This window comes from Rattus norvegicus, chromosome 19 (genome assembly GCF_021556685.1).
Source record: "Rattus norvegicus strain SHRSP/BbbUtx chromosome 19, alternate assembly SHRSP_T2T, whole genome shotgun sequence".
In the NCBI taxonomy this organism is placed as follows: Eukaryota; Metazoa; Chordata; class Mammalia; order Rodentia; family Muridae; genus Rattus; species Rattus norvegicus.
In genome coordinates, this window is record NC_141552.1 from 72,084,595 (window position 1) to 72,106,082 (window position 21,488).

At 40.1% G+C, this 21,488-nt stretch overlaps 1 protein-coding gene and 1 non-coding gene across 17 annotated transcripts in view; one reads left to right on the top strand and one right to left on the bottom strand.

The window, feature by feature from the left end:
• The window catches only part of Ccdc7a (coiled-coil domain containing 7A), a 410,770-nt gene that overhangs the window by 22,525 nt on the left and 366,757 nt on the right, over positions 1-21,488 (bottom strand). For all 16 annotated transcript variants that reach the window (XM_087595057.1, XM_087595068.1, XM_087595056.1 and 13 more), the window contains 3 exons: positions 20,664-20,759; positions 8,739-8,834; positions 5,824-5,928 (listed from right to left, as the gene is read on the bottom strand). In XM_087595057.1, the coding sequence (XP_087451183.1) occupies positions 5,824-5,928; positions 8,739-8,834; positions 20,664-20,759 (297 nt within the window). The remainder of the gene's footprint in view (positions 1-5,823; positions 5,929-8,738; positions 8,835-20,663; positions 20,760-21,488) is intronic.
• Positions 174-304, top strand: LOC120098696 (small nucleolar RNA SNORA17). The gene has a single exon (XR_015644488.1). It is a non-coding gene; the product is annotated as a small nucleolar RNA SNORA17 (small nucleolar RNA).

The following is a 21,488-nucleotide window of genomic DNA, read 5'->3' on the forward strand; positions in this document are numbered from 1 at the left end:
CACCTTGATTTTCCCTTCATGATGGTCTGTATAGTTGAACGGTGAGCCAATGTAAACAAATGCACCCTCTCTATCTTAAGCTGCTCTTGTTGGGAAATTTTATTGCAGCAGCAGGAAAAGTAAGATAAAAATTCGCACCAGGTCTGGGATCATTGCTATGCAAGTCTGACTGTGCTTCTTTCAGAGGGGCTGCAGGTGTGGCTGCTGTGTCACATATGCATTATTAGGTGGTAGAGGGGAGAGATGCTATGTCTACACTCAGTGTTCTAACCTGTGAACATTGATTTATTAGTAGCCTAAGGGGCTAAGTAGGCCCAGATGAGCTCAAGGGAGGGCAGTGAGCCCAAGATGACCTGTCTGGTGCCATAGGGCCTGGACAGGGAGCTAACCTGAGATGGCCACCAGTCTGCACAGGCATGGGGGTGGTCAGACCATATTTGAAATGACCCCTATCTGGATCCATAATTCACAAATGGGGGAAAGAATTCCTGAGATCACTCCTTAGAGACCCTGGGCATCACTAAGAGAAGAGGAACAAGTAAGTGGTGGAAAAATGGAAGAGAAAGAGAAACAGAAGCGTGAGAGCACAATGAAGGGGTAGAACTGGACACTTGAAGGTAGTGAGAAACAGTTGGATGTTAGTAACTGGTGATGTCCCCTGGGACCATGGCCGGGTTCTGGCCTGTGTTGCCACTGGTGGCCACTTCTGGGTCCCTGCAGTGGCAGGACTCTGTTAGCATCAAAGTCCGGGCAGATGTCTCTAGTCTGAGTTTTGTTGATGGTTGGGGATATGTTGATGTCTGAGGACTATGCCTTATTCCTTGCCTGGGCATCATGGGAGAGCTGGCCTAGAGCCATGAGAGCAGGAGGTTTGTTCCTGCCCCTCGTGCTGTAGCAACTTGGGAAAGCAGACCATTTACCTTGCCTGGGCAGCACAGTAGAGCTGACCCCACAAGTGGCGGGATGTGGGCAAAGGAGAGACGCTCTCCCCGACCCTGACCTCTTGACATGTGGCTGTCAGGAAAGCTGGCCCTGGAGTCATGAAGGTGAGAGAGTTGGCCTTGCCCGTCAACTGCTGTAGCACTCAGGAGAGCAGTCCCTGTACATCACCTGAGCAGCACAGTAGGGCTGGCTTTGTATGTGGGGGTTGAAAGCAAGCTCACCCTGAAGGTATGAGTGTGGGAGGGCTTACCAAGCCTCTTGTCTGTTGTGCAGTGGAGTGGACAAGTGAAAGATGCCCTGTTCCCCTCCCTCATCCTTCACCATGTACAGCAGGCAGGAAGAGTTGACCCTGGGGTCATGAGAGTAGGAGAATTGTCCCTGTCCCTCATGGGCTGCCACACTTGGGACACCTTGCCTGTGCAGAGTTGTCCCTGGTTGTAGGGGTTGCTGGTGAGCAGGCTCCTAGGGCATGAGTGCCAGAGAACCATCTTAGCCCTTTGCCAGCTGCAGTACTGGGGAGAACATGCCCTGCTTCCAGTCTAGGCAGCACAGTAGATGGCACTGATGCTGTGGTTTAGGATGAACTAATCCTGAGGGAGGGCATGAGAGCAGGAGAGTTGGGTCTGCTCCTTGGTGACTGAGGCATTGGATGGGCCACCTAGGGCAGGGCAGGAAAGTTTGTCTTGGTGGTATGGGGTTTGAGACAGGATCAAATAGTATATCAGGAACATGGATTGGAGCCACATGCGTGCTATTTTGGCCAAGAATCTATTTTAATTATTCTTGAGCCCAGAGTACTTCAGTAAAGTTGAAATTAGAGGGAATGAACTAATTTTTTAGGCAAAGGAAAATTTCAGAAGTAGGGCATTAGTGCGTGAGCCTAGACAGCAGCTGTGATTCTGAAGAGATAAGCACTGCTTAGCAGAAACTTTCTGTGCTGAACAGAGATACTAGGAAAGGTGTCCCAAGGGTAAAATCCACTGAATCCTCTATCCACTGAAGAATCAAGTTTATATGAAAGAAAATGTCTAAACAGAAGGGGTTCCTTGTTCCTTGAAGGCAAGTGTCTATGGCTGTGTTTTTCCAGGGTCAGCAGGCAGAGACTAATACAGCTGTGTTCCAAAGAAGTCAGATTATCAGTCTGGGACTATAACTTGGGAACATTATGATACTTGCTTGGCAGGCACCTATTTTGAAAAAATAAGGGGTGATGAATTCCTGGTCCACAGAGCAGCATGTGTCAGGCAACATGTCTCAGTGTCACAATCCGTGCACTGATATCCCAGCAGGACATCGTACGAAACTATGAAGGTAGATCCCAAGTCGCAGTGAAGAACCCAGGATATTAGAAATGCCATGACTGGATACTGTTTTCCCACTTTTAAGGAATGGGAGCATCCGCATTTTGGTCATCCTTCTTCTTGAGCTTCCTGTGGTCTGTGGATTGTATCTTGGGTAGTTCCAGCTTTTGGGCTAATATCCACTTATCAATGAGTGCATACCAAGTGTGTTTTTCTGAGATTGGGTTACCTCACTCAGGATGATATTTTCTAGTTCATCCATTTGCCTGTGAATTTCATGAAGTCATTGTTTTTGATAGCTGAGTACTACTCCATTGTGTAGATGTATCACAGTTTTTGAATCCATTCCTCTATGAAGGGCATCTGGGTTCTTTCTAGCTTCTGGCTATTATAAATAAGGCTGCTATGAACATAGTGGAGCATGTGTCTTTGTTATTTGTTGGAGCATCTTTTGGGTATATGCCCAGGAGAGGTATAGCTGGGTCCTCAGGTAGTGGAATGTCCAATTTTCTGAGGAACCTTCAGACTGATTTTCAGAGTGATTGTACCAGTTTGCAATCCCACCAACAATGGAGGAGTGTTCCTCTTTCTCCACATCCTTGCTAGCATCTGCTGTCACCTGAGTTTATTATCTTAGCCATTCTGACTGGTGTGAGGTGGAATCTCAGGGGTGTTTTGATTTGCATTTCCCTGATGACTAAAGATGTTGAACATTTCTTTAGGAGGGGATATAGAAGCAATGCTTAGAGCAGCAACTAAAGAAATGACCATTAAGAGCCTGCCCCACATGTGGCCCATATATACACAGCCACCAAAACTAAATAAGATTGATGAAGCTAAAAAAATTGCATGCTGAAAGGGACCAGACATAGATCTCTCCTGAGAGACACATCCAGAGCATGTGCAATACAGAGGTCAATGCTAGAAGCAAACCACTGAACTGAGAACAGGATCCCCTTGGGGGGAATTAGAGGAATTATTGAAAGAGTTGAAGGAGCTCGCAACCACATTAAAACAATGGGCTGGAGAGATGGCTCAGCGGTTAAGAGCACTGACTGCTCTACCAGAGGTCCTGAGTTCAAATCCCAGCAACCACATGGTGGCTCACAACCATCTGTAATGGGATCTGGTGCCCTCTTCTGGTGCATCTCAAAACAGCTACACTGTACTCATATAAATAAAAATTAATAAAAAATATTAAAAACAACGATGCTAACCAACCAGAGCTTCCAGGTACTACGGAAAGACTATACATGGACTGACCCAGGGCTCCAATTGCATATGTAGCAGAGAATAGGCTTGTTGGGGCATCAGTGGAAGGGGAAGCCCTTGGTCCTGCCAAGTTTGGACCCCCAGTGCAGGGGAATATGGGGGGGCAGTAAGGGTGATGGATGGGGGAAATTCCCATTTGGTGGAGGGATTGGTGATGGTAGCTTATGGACAGGAAACCGGGAAAGGGAATAACATTTGAAATGTAAGTAAAGAAATATATCTAATTTAAAAGAAAAAAGAAAAAAAAAAGAAATGCCAGGACTGTAGGCTGTTCGTTGAGGAAAGCTGGAGGCATGGGAAGAAGCCAGTCTAACCAAGAGTCCTGCTGTCTGGACTGGAGTGCAGACAGCAGGACTGGAGAAGTGGGGGTGCTGAGGCCTTTTGAAGCTCAGATTATTTCATTATGAGTCCTCAATGCTGGACAAAGAGCTGTAGATTTGGTGTTTTCCCTATCTTTTGGTCATGGGTTAGAATCAGAAATATATTTGGTGCCATGATGAAAATATGTTACAGGACTTTTTACATTATCGAGCACATAGAAACTGTCTTGAGTCTCAGGTGACAATGTAATTGTGAACCTTTAACCTACTCTGATAGCTAAAGACTATGGGAGCTTTGGAACCTGAATTGTATTTCTGCTAGTGGAGGACCATGACAATTTGCTGAGAAGGGGCAAAAGGTTATGATAAAGTCACATGTTTGAATGTCAAGTTGACAAAAGGTGGTGCTGTGATTGTCGGTGCTAACTGTCAAGATGATGGAAGAGGGTTGATTATCTGGACATGACTTGTTTATGCCCACTGAAGTGGTTTAAGTTCTGGGCTGGGACATTGGACTGGGTTAAGTGAAGAAAAGAACCTGAGGAGAGGGCTGTGTTTAGTACTATCTGCTTCTTGACTTAGATACAATGGGAGCAGCCGCCTCAGGCTCCTGTTGCCTTGACTTCCTTAGTACAAAGGCTTCAACTGTGAGCCAAAAGCAAACCTTTCTCCTTTAAGTTGTCTTTATCAGGGTATTTTACCAGAGAAATAGAAAAAGTAGCTAAAACAAGTTTTACAGTTCTATAAATATATTTTTAGATACTTAATCTTTATTCAGGCAAAATTGGAAAAATTTCTCTCATCCTGTGGGTTACTTTATATGGTTTTTCTTTTAAAAAAATTGTATTATATGTTATTTGAAAATTGCTCTGATGCTTTGATGTAGACATTTTTAAAACTCTCATAAAGCCAAATTTACTTTTTTTATTTTTAAATTGTCTTTTATGTCACCAGTAAAACACATCATCAAATCCAATGTCATGAGTAGTTTCCTTTGTATCTTCTAATAGTTTCGTAGTTTGACTCTTACTTACAGGGTTTATTCATTCTGAATTCACTTTTGAAAATAATTTAGGCTAAAATGGGGAGCTTCCTCATTCAGCTTTGTAACATCTGGTTTTCCTTGCACCATATGTGGTGGAATGCCTTGTAACACTGAACAGTATTGGTGACTTGGCAGCATAGGTGTGAGTTTACTTCTGGTAGTCTACAGGTCATCTCTGTGTATACCAGAACCATAATGTCTGTAATGTTGTAATATGTTTTAATTATGAAGTGTGAATTCTACAATAATTTAAAAATGGACTTGACTATTTCAGTAAATGGTTTTTCAAGCTTTAATAGGAATTTTCTTGACTATTTTTTTTATCACTTTCTGTATTTTTGACATATATCATTATTTTAATGTAGTCATATTTTCAGTCCATAAAAAGTCTCGTCATGGATATAATACTGAGTTATATATATGTTTCTATTGCACACTAGCACAACTGCTAACTATATTTTTTTTTAGGAAATTTTATTTTTGTAATACTTACTAAAATTAAAAGATTATACATGCTATTAATTTAACAACCCCTCTTAAGAACTACTTCATAGAAACCTAAGTAACATAATAAAAATGCATGTGACAATATTTATAACTTCATTGTGTTTACAACAGAAATATAAGGCGACTATAAAAGGAACTATTGATGTGTGATATATCCACATTTGAGAATATCAGGAAAAATATTAAGAGTTTGAGACAAGAATTGACCTGGGTTAGTGGTAAGGGGTATCTAAGGGCAGCATCCTAATTGGTGTACAGAAACAAAAAGTCCTCCAATGGTGTGTCTGTTCACAGGAAGAGCACAAGAATATGCTCAAAGCCTGCAATGTCAGCTGTATGCTGGAGGAGCTGACATGTTGGAGAGACTTGTAAATGGAAATAGTTGGAATGGAACAGAGCTCTGTTTCACATATGTGTACAACAGATATTTCATTACCTTTTAGTATAGGCTTCCTTATGGGAAATGCAAAAGTGTTCAGACTTTTTGGCTCATCAGGATCATCAAAACCTTTCTTGGCTACATTTCCAGGCTTAGGTGGCCCTGAAAAATAAGAACATTAGTGGATGATACTAGCAGAAAAATAATTTCAATTTTTAATATTTTAAATAATTCTTAATCTTCTCAAAGCATAGCTTCCGTTTAAGTGTTCAGTAGTCTAAAAGAGCAGTGTAACCAAAACAAATTCTGTCTGAGCTACTTTTGCTTGGTAGTTGATGTGCTACAAAAGAATATTATGGTGTGGGTTTACTCCCTTTAGATCCCAGCACTTGGGAGACCGAGGCAGGGAGATGGACACCAGCCTGTCAGTCTTCCAACATATGCAGTGTGATGACAGCCTTCTCAAACACAGCAACTCATCTCAAAAACAAAAGAAACACTATAGACGAATGTCAGGGTAGTAACTCTAAAAATCAGTATGAAAATGAAATAAATAAGACGAGAAGAAGCTAAACTGTAAAATATAAGTTGCAGTTTAAGTCCTTAGTTTGTTCATGATTATTTTGACTATGACAGTCCTTTCCACAGAACACTTTATTCCTATAATAGAGAATTCAGTGCAAGAATGCACAGAGATGGCTAGGGTGTGGCATAGTTGGGAGAGTAGAGGCCTAACATGTATGAGGCCTGGATCCCATCACAGAGAGGAAGATCTTTGTTTTTCGTCCAAAATTACATTGGAAAATTAAGTATCATATAGGGCTTCCACTAAATTTTATTTTAGTACTTTTTTTAGTTTAGGTCTTATTTATAGGTCTTTGACTCATTTTGAGTTGGATTTTGAATACAACAGAAGGGCCTCCATTTCATGACTCTGCATAGAATATCTAATTCACCCAGCATCATCTTTGGCTGATTGCTCTCTCCACGCTCTGTGGTTGGGCATAGAGGTGAGCTTAGTTCTGGGATGTCTCTTCTGCCTCACTGGTCTGGGTGACACCTGTCTCTCTGCCGGAACCATAATGCTTTCATTTCTGTAGCATCGGAATAAGTTCTGACATCATGAAGCAGAATTCTTACTTGGTTCTTTGGCAAAACTATTTTGACCACCACAGTATTTTGAGAACTTGAAAATAGAGATTTTTATGTTGTAGAATCTCTTTGGAATTCTCACAGGGACTTTCCAGTGTCTTTAAATCATGTCCTGCGTTTTTGACACCTAAAATATAATTTCATGCCAGACATGGTGACACAGGCCTTTAATCCTAGCGCCTAAGTAGGGGCATAAGTAGGTAGAGCTCTATGAGTTCAAGGCCAGTTTGGTCTACATAGTGAATTACTGGCCTTTCAATGGCTATGGGGTGAGACCCTTTTCAAAAGAAAAAGTCCCAAAGAAAAAGATAATTTAATATTGTTAGTATTTTCATTTCATCAAAAGACAAATGTTGGTTAATAGAAAGGAGGAAGGTTCTTTTTTCATTTTATGTACTTACTGGCAGAATTATCAATTCATTATTTACATACTCTAATCAATTAGGTAGTTAACTAATTAAAATGTTGTGAATGTGGGTATATTTATGCTGTGGGTCCACGTGCATATGTGTTCCAGTATATTTTCCACATTACATCAGTGAGCATGTGTGGTGGTTAGCAGAGAACACTGAGTTTCATTCCACCTGTGCTATTCCCTTTGTTTCTTTCGAGAGAGGGTTTCTCTTTGATGCAGAACTCACAGATTAGCTTGAGCAGACTGGTTAGTGGGCCTCAGGGATCCACTGTCTTCTGCGGATCCAGTTAGGATTACAAGCCATTTACTGAGCTATCTCCCCAATCACACTGCCCAGGTTTCTTTCTTCCTCTTTTCCTTTATTCCTGTCACCCCTCTGTAGCCCTATACAGGCCCAAAGGTGGATGTCGTGTATTTTCCTCAATCATTATCTTAGTTTCAAATTATATATTCATTGGTAGTCTCTCTTTCTTTCTGTCTGTCTCTCTCTCACTCTGTGTGTGTGTGTGTGTGTGTGTGTGTGTGTGTGTGTGTGACTGTGTCTGTGTGTATGGCACTTGTGTTTGGATTGCTCCCACCCTAGCAGGCAAGAAGAGGGTGTTATGTCCCCTGGATCTGGAGTAACAAGCAGTTGTAAGCTACCTGTAATGGGTGCTGGAAATTGAATTTATAAGTGGAAGAACAGCAAATGCTCAAAATCAGTGAGCTATCTTTCCAGCCCTCCACCTTGGATTTTGCGAAAGGCGAAAGACTTTCTCACTGAGCCCATAGCTCATCAATATGACTAGATTTGTTGGCCAGCATCTCCAAGTGTGGGTACTGTGCATGGTTTTGTGTGTGTGTGTGTGTGTGTGTGTGTGTGTGTGTGGTGTTTGTATGTGTGTGTTTTTGTGTGTTTGCTGGTTATCTTACCTCCGGTCCTAAAGCCTGGGGCACAAGCACTCTACTGACAGATTGCTATGCCAGTCCAGCCCAGCCCCTCTGTTTTTTTATACAAACATAAACAACATAATAGAACTGTACAATGATATTATAGCTTCATTGATTGGGGCTGTAATAATAAAAACCAAAATGTTTCTCAATCCATGAGGTACTCAATAAACTATGATACCTTCTGTTTCAGATCATCTTGCAGAAAGTTAAGGCTGTGAGAGATGAAGGAAATCTACCAGGTTGCTTTGGTTAATGGTAAGGGACTGTGTCCACACACAGGGTGCTTTACTCTAGCAAACCACAAAACCCTCACCACACCTATATATTTTCGTTGAAATCATGGAACATCTGCTCTGTTGTTACATTGGTTGCTCATTGGAAGGGCCACAGGTTAAGTACATTTAGTCAATAGAAACAGCCCAGCTGGAACACAGTTTCATTTCACAGGCCTGTATTACAACTATATCCTTACCTTCAAGCTCTTGTTTACTGAATGCAGATAATGAAAGAACCAGAGTATGTGGACGGTCAAAATCTTTCTCGTCTAATGCTCTAGTTTTAGACTGCCCTGGAAACACAAGAATAATGTCATTCAAAGCATACTAGAAATAAACTAATTTTATTTTATTGAGATCGAATCTTTTTATCCAGCCCTGGAATATCTGAGAACTCGCTTTGTGCCCTCGAACTCACAGACTGCCACCTCTATGTCTGGGTACTAGGAATAATGAGGTATACCATGATGCTGGCTTGAAATATACTGATTTTTAATTCTTAAAAAAAATCAAAATTTGCCATAACCTTATTTTTAAGGCTGAGCCTTTTTCAGCTTTCTTCAGCTACTTAGACTGAATGACGAAATGCCTTCTGGATGTACTTTCTTTTTGTCCCAGTGGGATATCTAGGCTGTTTTCATTTCCTAGGTATTGGGAACATGGCAGCAGTAAATGTGTGTGTGTAAGGATCGCTGTAGTAGGGTACAGTTATTTATAATAACTGGATCATTTGGAAAGACTAGTCAGTTTTTTCTAGTATTTCCACAGTGGCTGTACCAGTTTTCACTCCTAACAAGGACAAAGGGTTTTTTAGACCAATAACTTTGTGCATGTCTAGGCCCAACATTTGCTGTCTTCTTTGTTTTCTCTCTAAACTGTAACCATTCTGACTAGGGTCAGAAGTAGTTGTTTCCTTCCTCGGATGGCAAAGAATAGTGATTGTTTAAAAGGAAATGGTTAAGAGCACATCAAAACAACCATCCACCATGATCAAGTAGGCTTCATCCCAGGCATGCAGGGATGGTTTAATATACGGAAAACCATCAACGTGATCCATTATATAAACAATCTGAAAGAACAAAACCACATGATCATTTCATTAGACGCTGAGAAAGCATTTGACGAAATTCAACACCCCTTCATTATAAAAGTCCTGGAAAGAAGAGGAATTCAAGGCCCATATCTATACATAGTAAAAGCCATATACAGCAAACCAGTTGCTAACATTAAACTAAATGGAGAGAAACTTGAAGCAATCCCACTAAAATCAGGGACTAGACAAGGCTGCCCACCCTCTCCCTACTTATTCAGTATATGTCTCAAAGTCCTAGCCAGAGCAATCAGACAACAAAAGGAAATCAGAGGATACAGATTAGAAAGGAGAGGTCAAAATATCACTACTTGCAGATGATATGATAGTATATTTAAGCAATCCCAAAAGTTCCACCAGAGAACTACTAAAGCTGATAAACAACTTCAGCAAAGTGGCTGGGTATAAAATTAACTCAAATAAATCAGTAGCCTTCCTCTACACAAAAGAGAAACAAGCCGAGAAAGAAATTAGGGAAACGACACCATTAATAATATTCCCAATTAATATAAAGTACCTCGGTGTGACTTTAACCAAGCAAGTAAAATATCTGTACAATAAGAACTTCAAGCATCTGAAGAAAGAAATTGAAGAAGACCTCAGAAGATGGAAAGATCTCCCATGCTCATGGATTGGCAGGATTAATATGGTAAAAATGGCCATTTTACCAAAAGCGATCTACAGATTCAATGCAATCCCCATCAAAATTCCAACCCAATTCTTCAAAGAGTTAGACAGAACAATTTGCAAATTCATCTGGAATAACAAAAAACCCAGGATAGCTAAAACTATCCTCAACAATAAAAGGACTTCTGGGGGAATCACTATCCCTGAACTCAAATAGTATTACAGAGCAATAGTGATAAAAACTGCATGGTATTGGTACAGAGACAGAGAGATAGACCAGTGGAATAGAATTGAAGACTCAGAAATGAATCCACACACCTATGGTCACTTGATTTTTGACAAAGGAGTCAAGGCCATCCAATGGAAAAAAGATAGCATTTTCAGCAAATGGTGCTGGTTCAATTGGAGGTCAACATGTAGAAGAATGCAGATTGATCCATGCTTATCACCCTGTACTAAGCTTAAGTCCAAGTGGATCAAGGACCTCCACATCAAACCAGATACACTCAAACTAATAGAAGAAAAAGTGGGGAAGCGTCCTGAACACATGGGCACTGGAGAAAATTTCCTGAACAAAACACCAATGGCTTATGCTCTAAGATCAAGAATCAACAAATGGGATCTCATAAGACGGCAAAGCTTCTGTAAGGCAAAGGACACTGTTGTTAGGACAAAATGGCAACCAACAGATTGGGAAAAGACCTTTACCAATCCTACAACAGATAGAGGGCTTATATCCAAAATATACAAAGAACTTAAGAAGTTAGACTGCAGGGAGAAAAATAACCCTATTAAAAATGGGGTTCAGAGCTAAACAAAGAATTCACAGCTGAGGAATGCCAAATGGCTGAGAAGGACCTAAAGAAATATTCAACATCTTTAGTCATAAGGGATATGCAAATCAAAACAACCCTGAGATTTCACCTCAAACCAGTCAGAATGACTAAGATCTAAAACTCCGGCGACAGCAGATGCTGGCGAAGATATGGAGAAAGAGGAACTCTCCTCCATTGTTGTTGGGATTGCAGACTGATACAACCATTCTGGAAATCAGTCTGGAGGTTCCTCAGAAAATTGGACATTCCACTACCTGAGGACCCAGCTATATCTCTCCTGGGAATATACCCAAAAGATGCCCCAACATATAACAAAGACACATGCTCCACTATGTTCATAGCAGCCTTATTTATAATAGCCAGAAGCTGGAAAGAACCCAGATGCCCTTCAACAGAGGAATGGATACAGAAAATGTGGTACATCTACACAATGGAATATTACTCAGCTATCAAAAACAATGACTTTATGAAATTCATGGGCAAATGGATGGAACTGGAAAATATCATCTTGAGTGAGGTAACCCAATCACAGTAAAACACACTTGGTATGCATTCATTGATAAGAGGATATTAGCCCAAATCCTCGAATTACCCTAAACACCCAGAACACATGAAACAGTAGCCAATGCTTAAGAATATTATAGCCAAATACTTAAGACCTATGCAAGATCGAATCAACAAAAATCCCATCATGGAAGGGAGAAGGGCTCAGGAATCCATATTTCATGGCAATCAGTTGCTGCTAGTAGAACAACAGTCCATTTTCTTTTGGCCTCCCTCCCTCCCTCCCTCCTTCTCTCCCTCCCTTCCTCCCTCCCTCCTTTCTCTCTCCATCCTTTCCTCTCTTCCTTCCTCCCTCCCTCCTTTCTCTCTCCATCCTTTCCTCTCTTCCTTCCTCCCTTCCTCCTTTTCTCATGGTTTATCCTCACATCATTTCTGTTCCACACACAAAGGGTTATTGAATGGAGAGGGCATGTGTGCCACAAATGGCAGGGCTGATCAAGCCTGTTGTAGGTTAGTTGGCCTCTGGTTCCATTTTCTTGACATTTATTCTCTCCAACATTTATTCTTATTTTGAATAACTGGGGAGTGAACCGGGGTGGATTCTATGTGTGGCAAATACTCTACGCCTGAATTATATTCACTCCACCTTCTTGATACAGAAAACTATGAGACATGCTGTTGTCATGTTTCCCAGGCTGGGTGAATTTGTAATCTTACATCAGATTCTCAAGAAGCTGTACCCACAGAAGTGCATTCTCTCTCTCTCTCTCTCTCTCTCTCTCTCTCTCTCTCTCTCTCTCTCTCTCTCTCCCTCCCTCCCTCCCTCCCTCCCTCCCTCCCCCCCCCCCTCTCTCTCTCTCTCTCCTTCCTCCTTCTGTCACAAAATGGCAAAGTTTTCTTTATTTTACTTAGTTCCCCCTTCTCCTTTCCTTCTTGATATAGCCATATAATAGGTATGAGGTATTAGGCCTTCAATTTGTGGTTGATTTTCCTAGTGATATTATTCATATTGTATATAGGTTATGATAAAGTACACATGTTTGGGTGTCAAGTTGACAAAAGTAATTGTCGGTGCTAACTGTCAAGATGATGGAAGAGGGTTATCTGGACATGACTTGTTTATGCCCACTGAAGTGGTATAAGTTCTGGGCTGGGACATTGGACTGGGTTAAATGAAGACAAGAAACTGAGGAGAGGGCTGTGTTTAGTACTATCTGCTTCTTGACTTAGATACAATAGAAGCAGCCGCCTCAGGCTCCTGTTGCCTTGACTTCCTTACTACAAAGGCTTCAAATGTGAGCCAAAAGCAAACCTTTCTCCTTTAAGTTGTCTTTATCAGGGTATTTTACCAGAGAAATAGAAAAAGTAGCTAAAACAAGTTTTATATTTCTATAGATATACTTTTAGATATTTAATCTTTAATCAGGCAAAATTGTAAAATGTTTGTCTCATCCTGTGGGTTACCTTTTTTCGTTTTTCTTTAAAAAAATTTGTATTATATGTTATTTGAAAATTGCTCTGATGCTTTGATGTAAACATTTTTAAAACCCTCATAAAGCCAAATTTACTTTTTTTATTTTTAAATTGTCTTTTATGTCACCAGTAAAACACATCATCAAATCCAATGTCATGAGTAGTTTCCTTTGTATCTTCTAATAGTTTCGTAGTTTGACTCTTACTTACAGGGTTTATTCATTCTGAATTCACTTTTGAAAATAATTTAGGCTAAAATGGGGAGCTTCCCCATTCAGCTTTGTAACATCTGGTTTTCCTTGCACCATATGTGGTGGAATGCCTTGTAACACTGAACAGTATTGGTGACTTGGCAGCATAGGTGTGAGTTTACTTCTGGTAGTCTACAGGTCATCTCTGTGTATACCAGAATTATAATGTCTGTAATGTTGTTATATATTGTAAATTATAAAGTGTGAATACCACAATGATTTAAAAATGGAGTAGACTAATTCAGTAAATGGTCTTTCAATTTTTTTAAATTTTTAGGTACGAATTTATTGTTATCACTAATAATCTTTATGAACTATGTTTTTTTCTCCATCTTTATTAAATTGGGTATTACTTATTTACATTTCGATTGTGACTACCTTTCCCAGTTTCCAGGCCAACATCCCCTAACCCCTCCGATTCCCCTTCTTTATGGGTGTTCCCCTCCTCATGCTCCCCCCATTACTGCCCTCCCCCCAACAATCACATTCACTGGGGGTTCAGTCTTGGCAGGACCAAGGGCCTCCCCTTCCACTGGTGCTCTTACTAGGCTATTCATTGCTACCTATGCAGTTGGAGCCCAGGGTCAGTCCATGTATAGTCTTTGGGTAGTGGCTTAGTCACTGGAAGCTATAGTTGGTAAGCATTGTTGTTCATATGGGGTCTCAAGCCCCTTCAAGATCTTTCAGTCCTTTCTCTGAATCCTTCAATGGGGGTCCCGTTCTCAGTTCAGTAGTTTGCTGCTGGCATTCGCCCATGTATTTGCTGTATTCTGGCTGTGTTTCTCAGGAGAGATCTACATCTGGTTCCTGTCGGCCTGCACTTCTTTGCTTCATCCATCTTCTCTAGTTTGGTGGCTGTATATGTATGGGCCACGTGTGGGGTAGGCTCTGAATGGGTGTTCCTTCTGCCTCTGTTCTAAACTTTGCCTCCCAATTTCCTCCCCAGGGTATTCTTGTTCTCCTTTTAAAGAAGGAGTGAAAGCATTCGCATTTCGGTCATCTTTCTTGAGTTTCATGTGTTCTGGGTGTTTAGGGTAATTCGAGGATTTGGGCTAATATCCTCTTATCAATGAATGCATACCAAGTGTGTTTTACTATGATTGGGTTACCTCACTCAAGATGATATTTTCCAGTTCCATCCATTTGCCCATGAATTTCATAAAGTCATTGTTTTTGATAGCTGAGTAATATTCCATTGTGTAGATGTACCACATTTTCTGTATCCATTCCTCTGTTGAAGGGCATCTGGGTTCTTTCCAGCTTCTGGCTATTATAAATAAGGCTGCTATGAACATAGTGGAGCATGTGTCTTTGTTATATGTTGGGGCATCTTTTGGGTATATTCCCAGGAGAGATATAGCTGGGTCCTCAGGTAGTGGAATGTCCAATTTTCTGAGGAACCTCCAGACTGATTTCCAGAATGGTTGTACCAGTCTGCAATCCCAACAACAATGGAGGAGAGTTCCTCTTTCTCCATATCTTCGCCAGCATCTGCTGTCGCCGGAGTTTTAGATATTAGTCATTCTGACTGGTTTGAGGTGAAATCTCAGGGTTGTTTTGATTTGCATATCCCTTATGACTAAAGATGTTGAATATTTCTTTAGGTCCTTCTCAGCCATTTGGCATTCCTCAGCTGTGAATTCTTTGTTTAGCTCTGAACCCCATTTTTAATAGGGTTATTTTTCTCCCTGCAGTCTAACTTCTTAAGTTCTTTGTATATTTTGGATATAAGGCCTCTATCTGTTGTAGGATTGGTAAAGGTCTTTTCCCAATCTGTTGGTTGCCATTTTGTCCTAACAACAGTGTCCTTTGCCTTACAGAAGCTTTGCCGTCTTATGAGATCCCATTTGTTGATTCTTGCTCTTAGAGCATAAGCCATTGGTGTTTTGTTCAGGAAATTTTCTCCAGTGCCCATGTCTTCAGGACGCTTCCCCACTTTTTCTTCTATTAGTTTGAGTGTACTGGTTGGATGTGGAGGTCCTTGATCTACTTGGACTTAAGCTTTGTACAGGGTGATAAGCATGGATCGATCTGCATTCTTCTACATGTTGACCTCCAGTTGAACCAGCACCATTTGTTGAAAATGCTATCTTTTTTCCATTGGATGGTTTTGGCTCCTTTGTCAAAAATCAAGTGACCAAAAGTGCATGGGTTCCTTTCTGGGTCTTCAATTCTATTCCACTGGTCTCCCTCTCTGTCTCTGTACCAATACCATGCAGTTTTTATCTCTATTACTTTGTAATACTGCTTGAGTTCAGGGATAGTGATTCCCCCAGAAGTCCTTTCATTGTTGAGGATAGTTTTAGCTATCCTGGGTTTTTTGTTATTTCAGATGAATTTGCAAATCGTTCTGTCTAACTCTATGAAGAATTGGGTTGGAATTTTGATGGGGATTGCATTGAATCTGTAGATCGCTTTTGGTAAAATGGCCATTTTTACTATATTCATCCTGCCAATCCATGAGCATGGGAGATCTTTCCATCTTCTGAGATCTTCTTCAATTACTTTCTTCAGAGGATTGAAGTTCTTATCATACAGCTCTTTCACTTGCTTGATTAAAGTCACACCAAGGTGCTTTATATTATTTGGGACTATTATGAAGGGTGTCATTTCCCTAATTTCTTTCTTGGCTTGTTTCTCTTTTGTGTAGAGGAAGGCTACTGATTTATTTGAGTTAATTTTATACACAGCCAGTTTGCTGAAGGTATACATCAGGTTTAGTAGTTCTCTGTTGGAACTTTTGGGATCCCTTAAATATACAGTCTTATTTTCTGCAAATAGTGATATTTTGACTTCTTCCTTTCTAATCTGTATCCTTTGATTTCCTTTTGTTGTCTGATTGCTCTGGCTAGGACTTTGAGACATATACTGAATAAGTAGGGAGAGAGTGGGCAGCCTTGTCTAGTCCCTGATTTTAGTGGGATTGCTTCAAGTTTCTCTCCATTTAGTTTAATGTTAGTAACTGGTTTGCTGTATATGGCTTTTACTATGTATAGATATGGGCCTTGAATTCCTCTTCTTTCCAGGACTTTTATCATGAAGGGGTGTTGAATTTTGTCAAATGCTTTCTCAGCATCTAACAAAATGATCATGTGGTTTTCTTCTTTCAGTTTGTTGATATAGTGGATTATGTTGATGTTTTTCCGTATATTAAACCATCCCTGATCCCTGGGAATGAAGCCTACTTGATCATGATGGATGATTGTTTTGATGTGCTCTTGGATTCGGTTTGCAAGAATTTTATTGAGTATCTTTGTGTTGATATTTATAAGGGAAATTGGTCTGAAGTTCTCTTTCTTTGTTGGGTCTTTGTGTGGTTTAGGTATAAGAGTAATTGTGGCTTCATAGAAGGAATTCGGTAGTACTCCAATTGTTTCAATTTTGTGGAATAGTTTGGATAGTATTGTTATGAGGCCTTCTATGAAGGTCTGATAGAATTCTGCACTGAACCCTTCTGGACCTGAGCTTTTTTTGGTTGGGAGACTTTTAATGAATGCTTCTATTTCTTTAGGAGTTATGGGGTTGTTTAAATGGTTCATTTGTTCCAGATTTTTACTTCGGTACCTGTTATTTGTCTAGGAAATTGTCCATTTCCTGCAAATTTTCAAGTTTTGTTGAATATAGGCTTTTGTAGTAGGATCTGATGATTCTTTGAATTTCCTCTGACTCTGTTGTTATGTCTCCCTTTTCATTTCTGATTTTGTTAATTTGGACACACTCTCTGTGTCCTCTGGTTAGTCTGGCTAAGGGTTTCTCTATTTTGTTCATTTACTCAAAGAACCAGCTTTTGGTTCTGTTGATTCTTTTGTATAGTCCTTTTTGTTTGTGCTTGGTTATTTCACTCCTCCTGGGTGTGTTTGCTTCTTTTTGTTCTAGAGCTTTTAGGTGTGCTGTCAAGCTGCTGATATATGCTCTCTCCTGTTTCTTTCTGCAGGCACTCAGAGCTACAAATTTTCCTCTTAGCACAGCTTTCATTGTGTCCCATAAGTTTGGGTATGTTGTACCTTCATTTTCATTAAATTCTAAGAAGTCTTTAATTTCTTTCTTTATTTCTTCCTTGATCAGGTTATCATTGAGTAGAGCACTTTCAACTGCCATGTATATATGGGCATTCTTTCCTTATTGTTATTGAAGACCAGCTTGAGCCACGATGGTCTGATAGGACACATGGGATTATTTCTATATTTCTGTACCTGTTGAGGCCTGTTTTATGACCAATTATATGGTCAATTTTGGAGAAAGTACCATGAGGTGGTGAGAAGAAGCTATATCCTTGTGTTTTAGGATAGAGTGTTCTGTAAATATCTTTTAAATCCCTTTGGTTCATGACTTCTCTTAGTTTGTCTATGTCTATTTAATTTCTGTTTCCATGATCTGTCCATTGATGAGAGTGGCGTGTTGAAATCTCCTACTATTATTGTGTGAGGTGCAATGTGTGTTTTGAGCTTTAGTAAGGATTATGTATGTAGGTGCCCTTGTATTTGGAGCATAGATATTTAGGACTGAGAGTTCATCTTGCATGGAGAGCTCAAAAACAACACCCCACGAGCAAACTTGAGCCGTGGTACCACAGGTAAGACCAACTTTTCTGCTCTAAGCAACCTGCCTGCTGAACTCAGGACACAGGCCCACAGGAACAGCTGAAGACCAGTAGACAGGAAAAACTACATGCCCGATAGCAGAACACTCTGTTCTCATAACTGGCTGAAAGAAAACAGGAAAACAGGTCTACAGCACTCCTGACACACAGGCCTGTAGGACGGTCTAGGCACTGTCAGAAATAGCAGAACAAAATAACACCAGAGATAATCTGATTGCGAGAGGCAAGTGCAGGAACCAAAGCAACAGAGAGTTCATCTTGGTGGATTTTTCCTTTGATGAATATGACGTGTCCTTCCTTATCTTTTTTGATGGCTTTTGGTTGAAAATCGATTTTATTCAATATGAGATTGGCTACTCCAGCTTGCTTCTTCAGACCATTTGCTTGGAAAGTTCTTTTCCAGCCCTTTACTCTGAGGTAGTGTCTTTCTTTGTCTCTGAGGTGTGTTTCCTGTAGGCCAAAAAATGTTGGGTCCTCATTGCGTATCCAATTTTTTAATCTGTGTCTTTTTATTGGGGAATTGAGTCCATTTATGTTTCGAGATAATAAGGAATAGTGATTGTTGCTTCCTGTTATATTCGTGTTTCGACGTTAGATTATGTTTGTGTGCTTGTCTTCTCTTTGTTTTGTTGCAAAACGATTAGTTTCTTGCTTTTTCTAGGGTGTAGCTTGCCTCCTTTGTTGGGCGTTACTATTTGTAGGGCTGGATTTGTAGAAAGATATTGTGTAAATTTGGTTTTGTCATGGAATATCTTGGTTTCTCCATCTATGTTGAGAGTTTTGCTGGATACAGTAACCTGGGCTGGCATTTGTGTTCTCTTAGGGTCTGTATGACATCTGTCCAGGATCTTTTGGCTTTCATAGTCTCTGGTGAGATGTCTGGTGTGATCCTGATAGGTCTGCCTTTATATGTTACTTGAACTTTTTCCCTTAATGCTTTTAATATTCTTTCTTTGTTTTGTGCATTTGGTGTTTTGACTACTATGTGATGGGAGGATTTTTTTTTTTCTGGTCCAATGTATTTGGAGTTCTGCAGGCTTCTTGTATGTTTATGGGCATCTCTTTCTTTAGGTTAGGGAAGTTTTCTTCTATGATTTTGTTGAAGATATTTACTAGTCCTTTGAGCTGGGAGTCTTCACTCTCTTTTATAGCTATTACCCTTAGGTTTGATCTTCTATCGTGTCCTGGATTTCCTGTATGTTTTGGGCTAGTATCTTTTTCCATTTTACACCATTTTTGACAGTTGTGTCAATGATTTCTATGGATTCTTCTGCCCCTGAGATTCTGTCTTCTATCTCTTGCATTCTGATGGTGATGCTTGTATCTACGGCTCCTTGTCTCTTCCTTTGGTTTCCTTTTGGATATCCAGGGTTTTCTCCCTTTGTGCTTTCTTTATTGCTTCTATTTTCATTTTTAATTCCTTCACCTCTTTTATTGTGCTTTCCTGTAATTCTTTCAGGGATTTTTGAATTTCCTCTCTGTAGGCTTCTGCTTGTTCATTTGTGTTTTCCTGCATTTCTCTAAGGGTTTTCTTTATGTCTTTCTTGAAGTCCCCCATCATCATGATCAAATGTGATTTTAAATCAAGATCTTGCTTTTCTGGTGTGTTTTGATATTCAGTGTTTGTTTTGGTGGGAGAATTGGGCTCTGATGATGACATGTAGTCTTGGTTTCTGTTGCTTGGGTTCCTGCACTTGCCTCTTGCCATCACATTGTCTCTGTTGTTACCTTGTTCTGCTATTTCTGACAGTGGTTAGACCGTCCTGTAGGCCTGTGTGTCAGGAGTGCTGTAGACCTTTTTTCCTATTCTCTTTCATCCAGTTATGGGAACAGAGTGTTCTGCTTTCGGACATGTAGTCTTTCCTGTCTACTGGTCTTCAGCTGTTCCTGTGGGCCTGTGTCCTGAGTCCACCATGCAGTTCTCTTGGAGCAGAAAAGTTGGTCTTACCTCTGGTCTCGGGCCTGAAATCGCTCCTCAGATCCGGGTTTCAGCTCTCTGTGAGGGCAGCAACCAGAAGGCCTTTATGAACTATGTTAAGTAATAGTGTGGATCCCGCAGAAACAGACACTGAGACAGAGATTCAGGCGCTAACAGTTTAAGCAAGTGGGGAAGGGAGCTCTTTCAACTTTTAATAGGAATTTTCCTGAATATTTTATCACTTTCTGTATTTTTGACATATATCAATACTTTTATGGTAGTCATATTTCCAGTCCATAAAAAGTCTAGTCGTGGATATAATACTGGGGTATAGGTTTCTATTGCACATTGGCACAACTGCTAACTATATTTTTTAGGAAATTATATTTTTGTGATACCTTTTTAAATTAAAAATTATATATGCTATTAATTTAACAACCCCTTTTTAAAAACTACTTCATAGAAACCTAAGTAATATAATAAAAATGCATGCAACAATATTTATAACTTCATTGTGTTTACAATGGAAATGTAAAGTTGACTATAAAAGGAACTATTGATGTGTGATATATCCCGATTTGAGAACATCAGGAAAAATATTAAGGGTTTGAGTCAAGAACTGACCTGGGTTAGTGGTAAGGGGTATCTAAGGGCAGCATCTTAATTGGTGTACAGAAACAGAAAGTCCTCCAATGTTCCTGTTCACAGGAAGAGCACAAGAATATGCTCAAAGCCTGAAATGTCAGCTGTATGCTGTAAATGGAAATAGTTGGAATGGAACAGAGCTCTGTTTCACATATGTGTACCACAGATATTTCACTACCTTTTAGTATAGGCTTCCTTATGGGAGATGTCAAAGAGTTCAGACTGTTTGGATCATCAATACCTTTCTTGGCTACATTTCCAGGCTTAGGTGGCCCTGAAAAATAAGAACATTAGTGGATGATACTAGCAGAAAAATAATTTCAATTTTTAATATTTTAAATAATTCTTAATCTTCTCAAAGCATAGCTTCTGTTTAAGTGTTCAGTAGTCTAAAAAAGCAGTGTAACCAAAACAAATTCTGTCTGAGCTACTTTTGCTTGGTAGTTGATGTGCTACAAAAGAATATTATGGTGTGGGTTCACTCCCTTTAGATCCCAGCACTTGGGAGACCGAGGCAGGGAGATGGGCACTAGCCTGTCAGTCTTCCAACATATGCAGTGTGATGACAGCCTTCTCAAACACAGCAACTCATCTCAAAAACAAAAGAAACACTATAGACGAATGTCAGGGTAGTAACTCTAAAAATCAGTAGGAAAATGAAATAAGACCAGAAGAAGCTAAACTGTAAAATATAAGTTGCAGTTTAAGTCCTTAGTTTGTTCATGATTATTTTGACTATGACAGTCCTTTCCACAGAACACTTTATTCCTATAATAGAGAATTCAGTGCAAGAATGGACAGAGATTGCTAGGGTGTGGCATAGTTGGGAGAGTAGATGCCTAACATGTATGAGGCCCAGATCCCATCACAGAGAGGAAGATCTTTGCTTTTCATCCAAAATTACATGGGAAAATTAAGTATCATATAAGGCTTCCACTAAATTTTATTTTAGTTCTTTTTGTTGTTTAGGTCTTTGAATCTCTTTGGGATTCTCACACTCTCC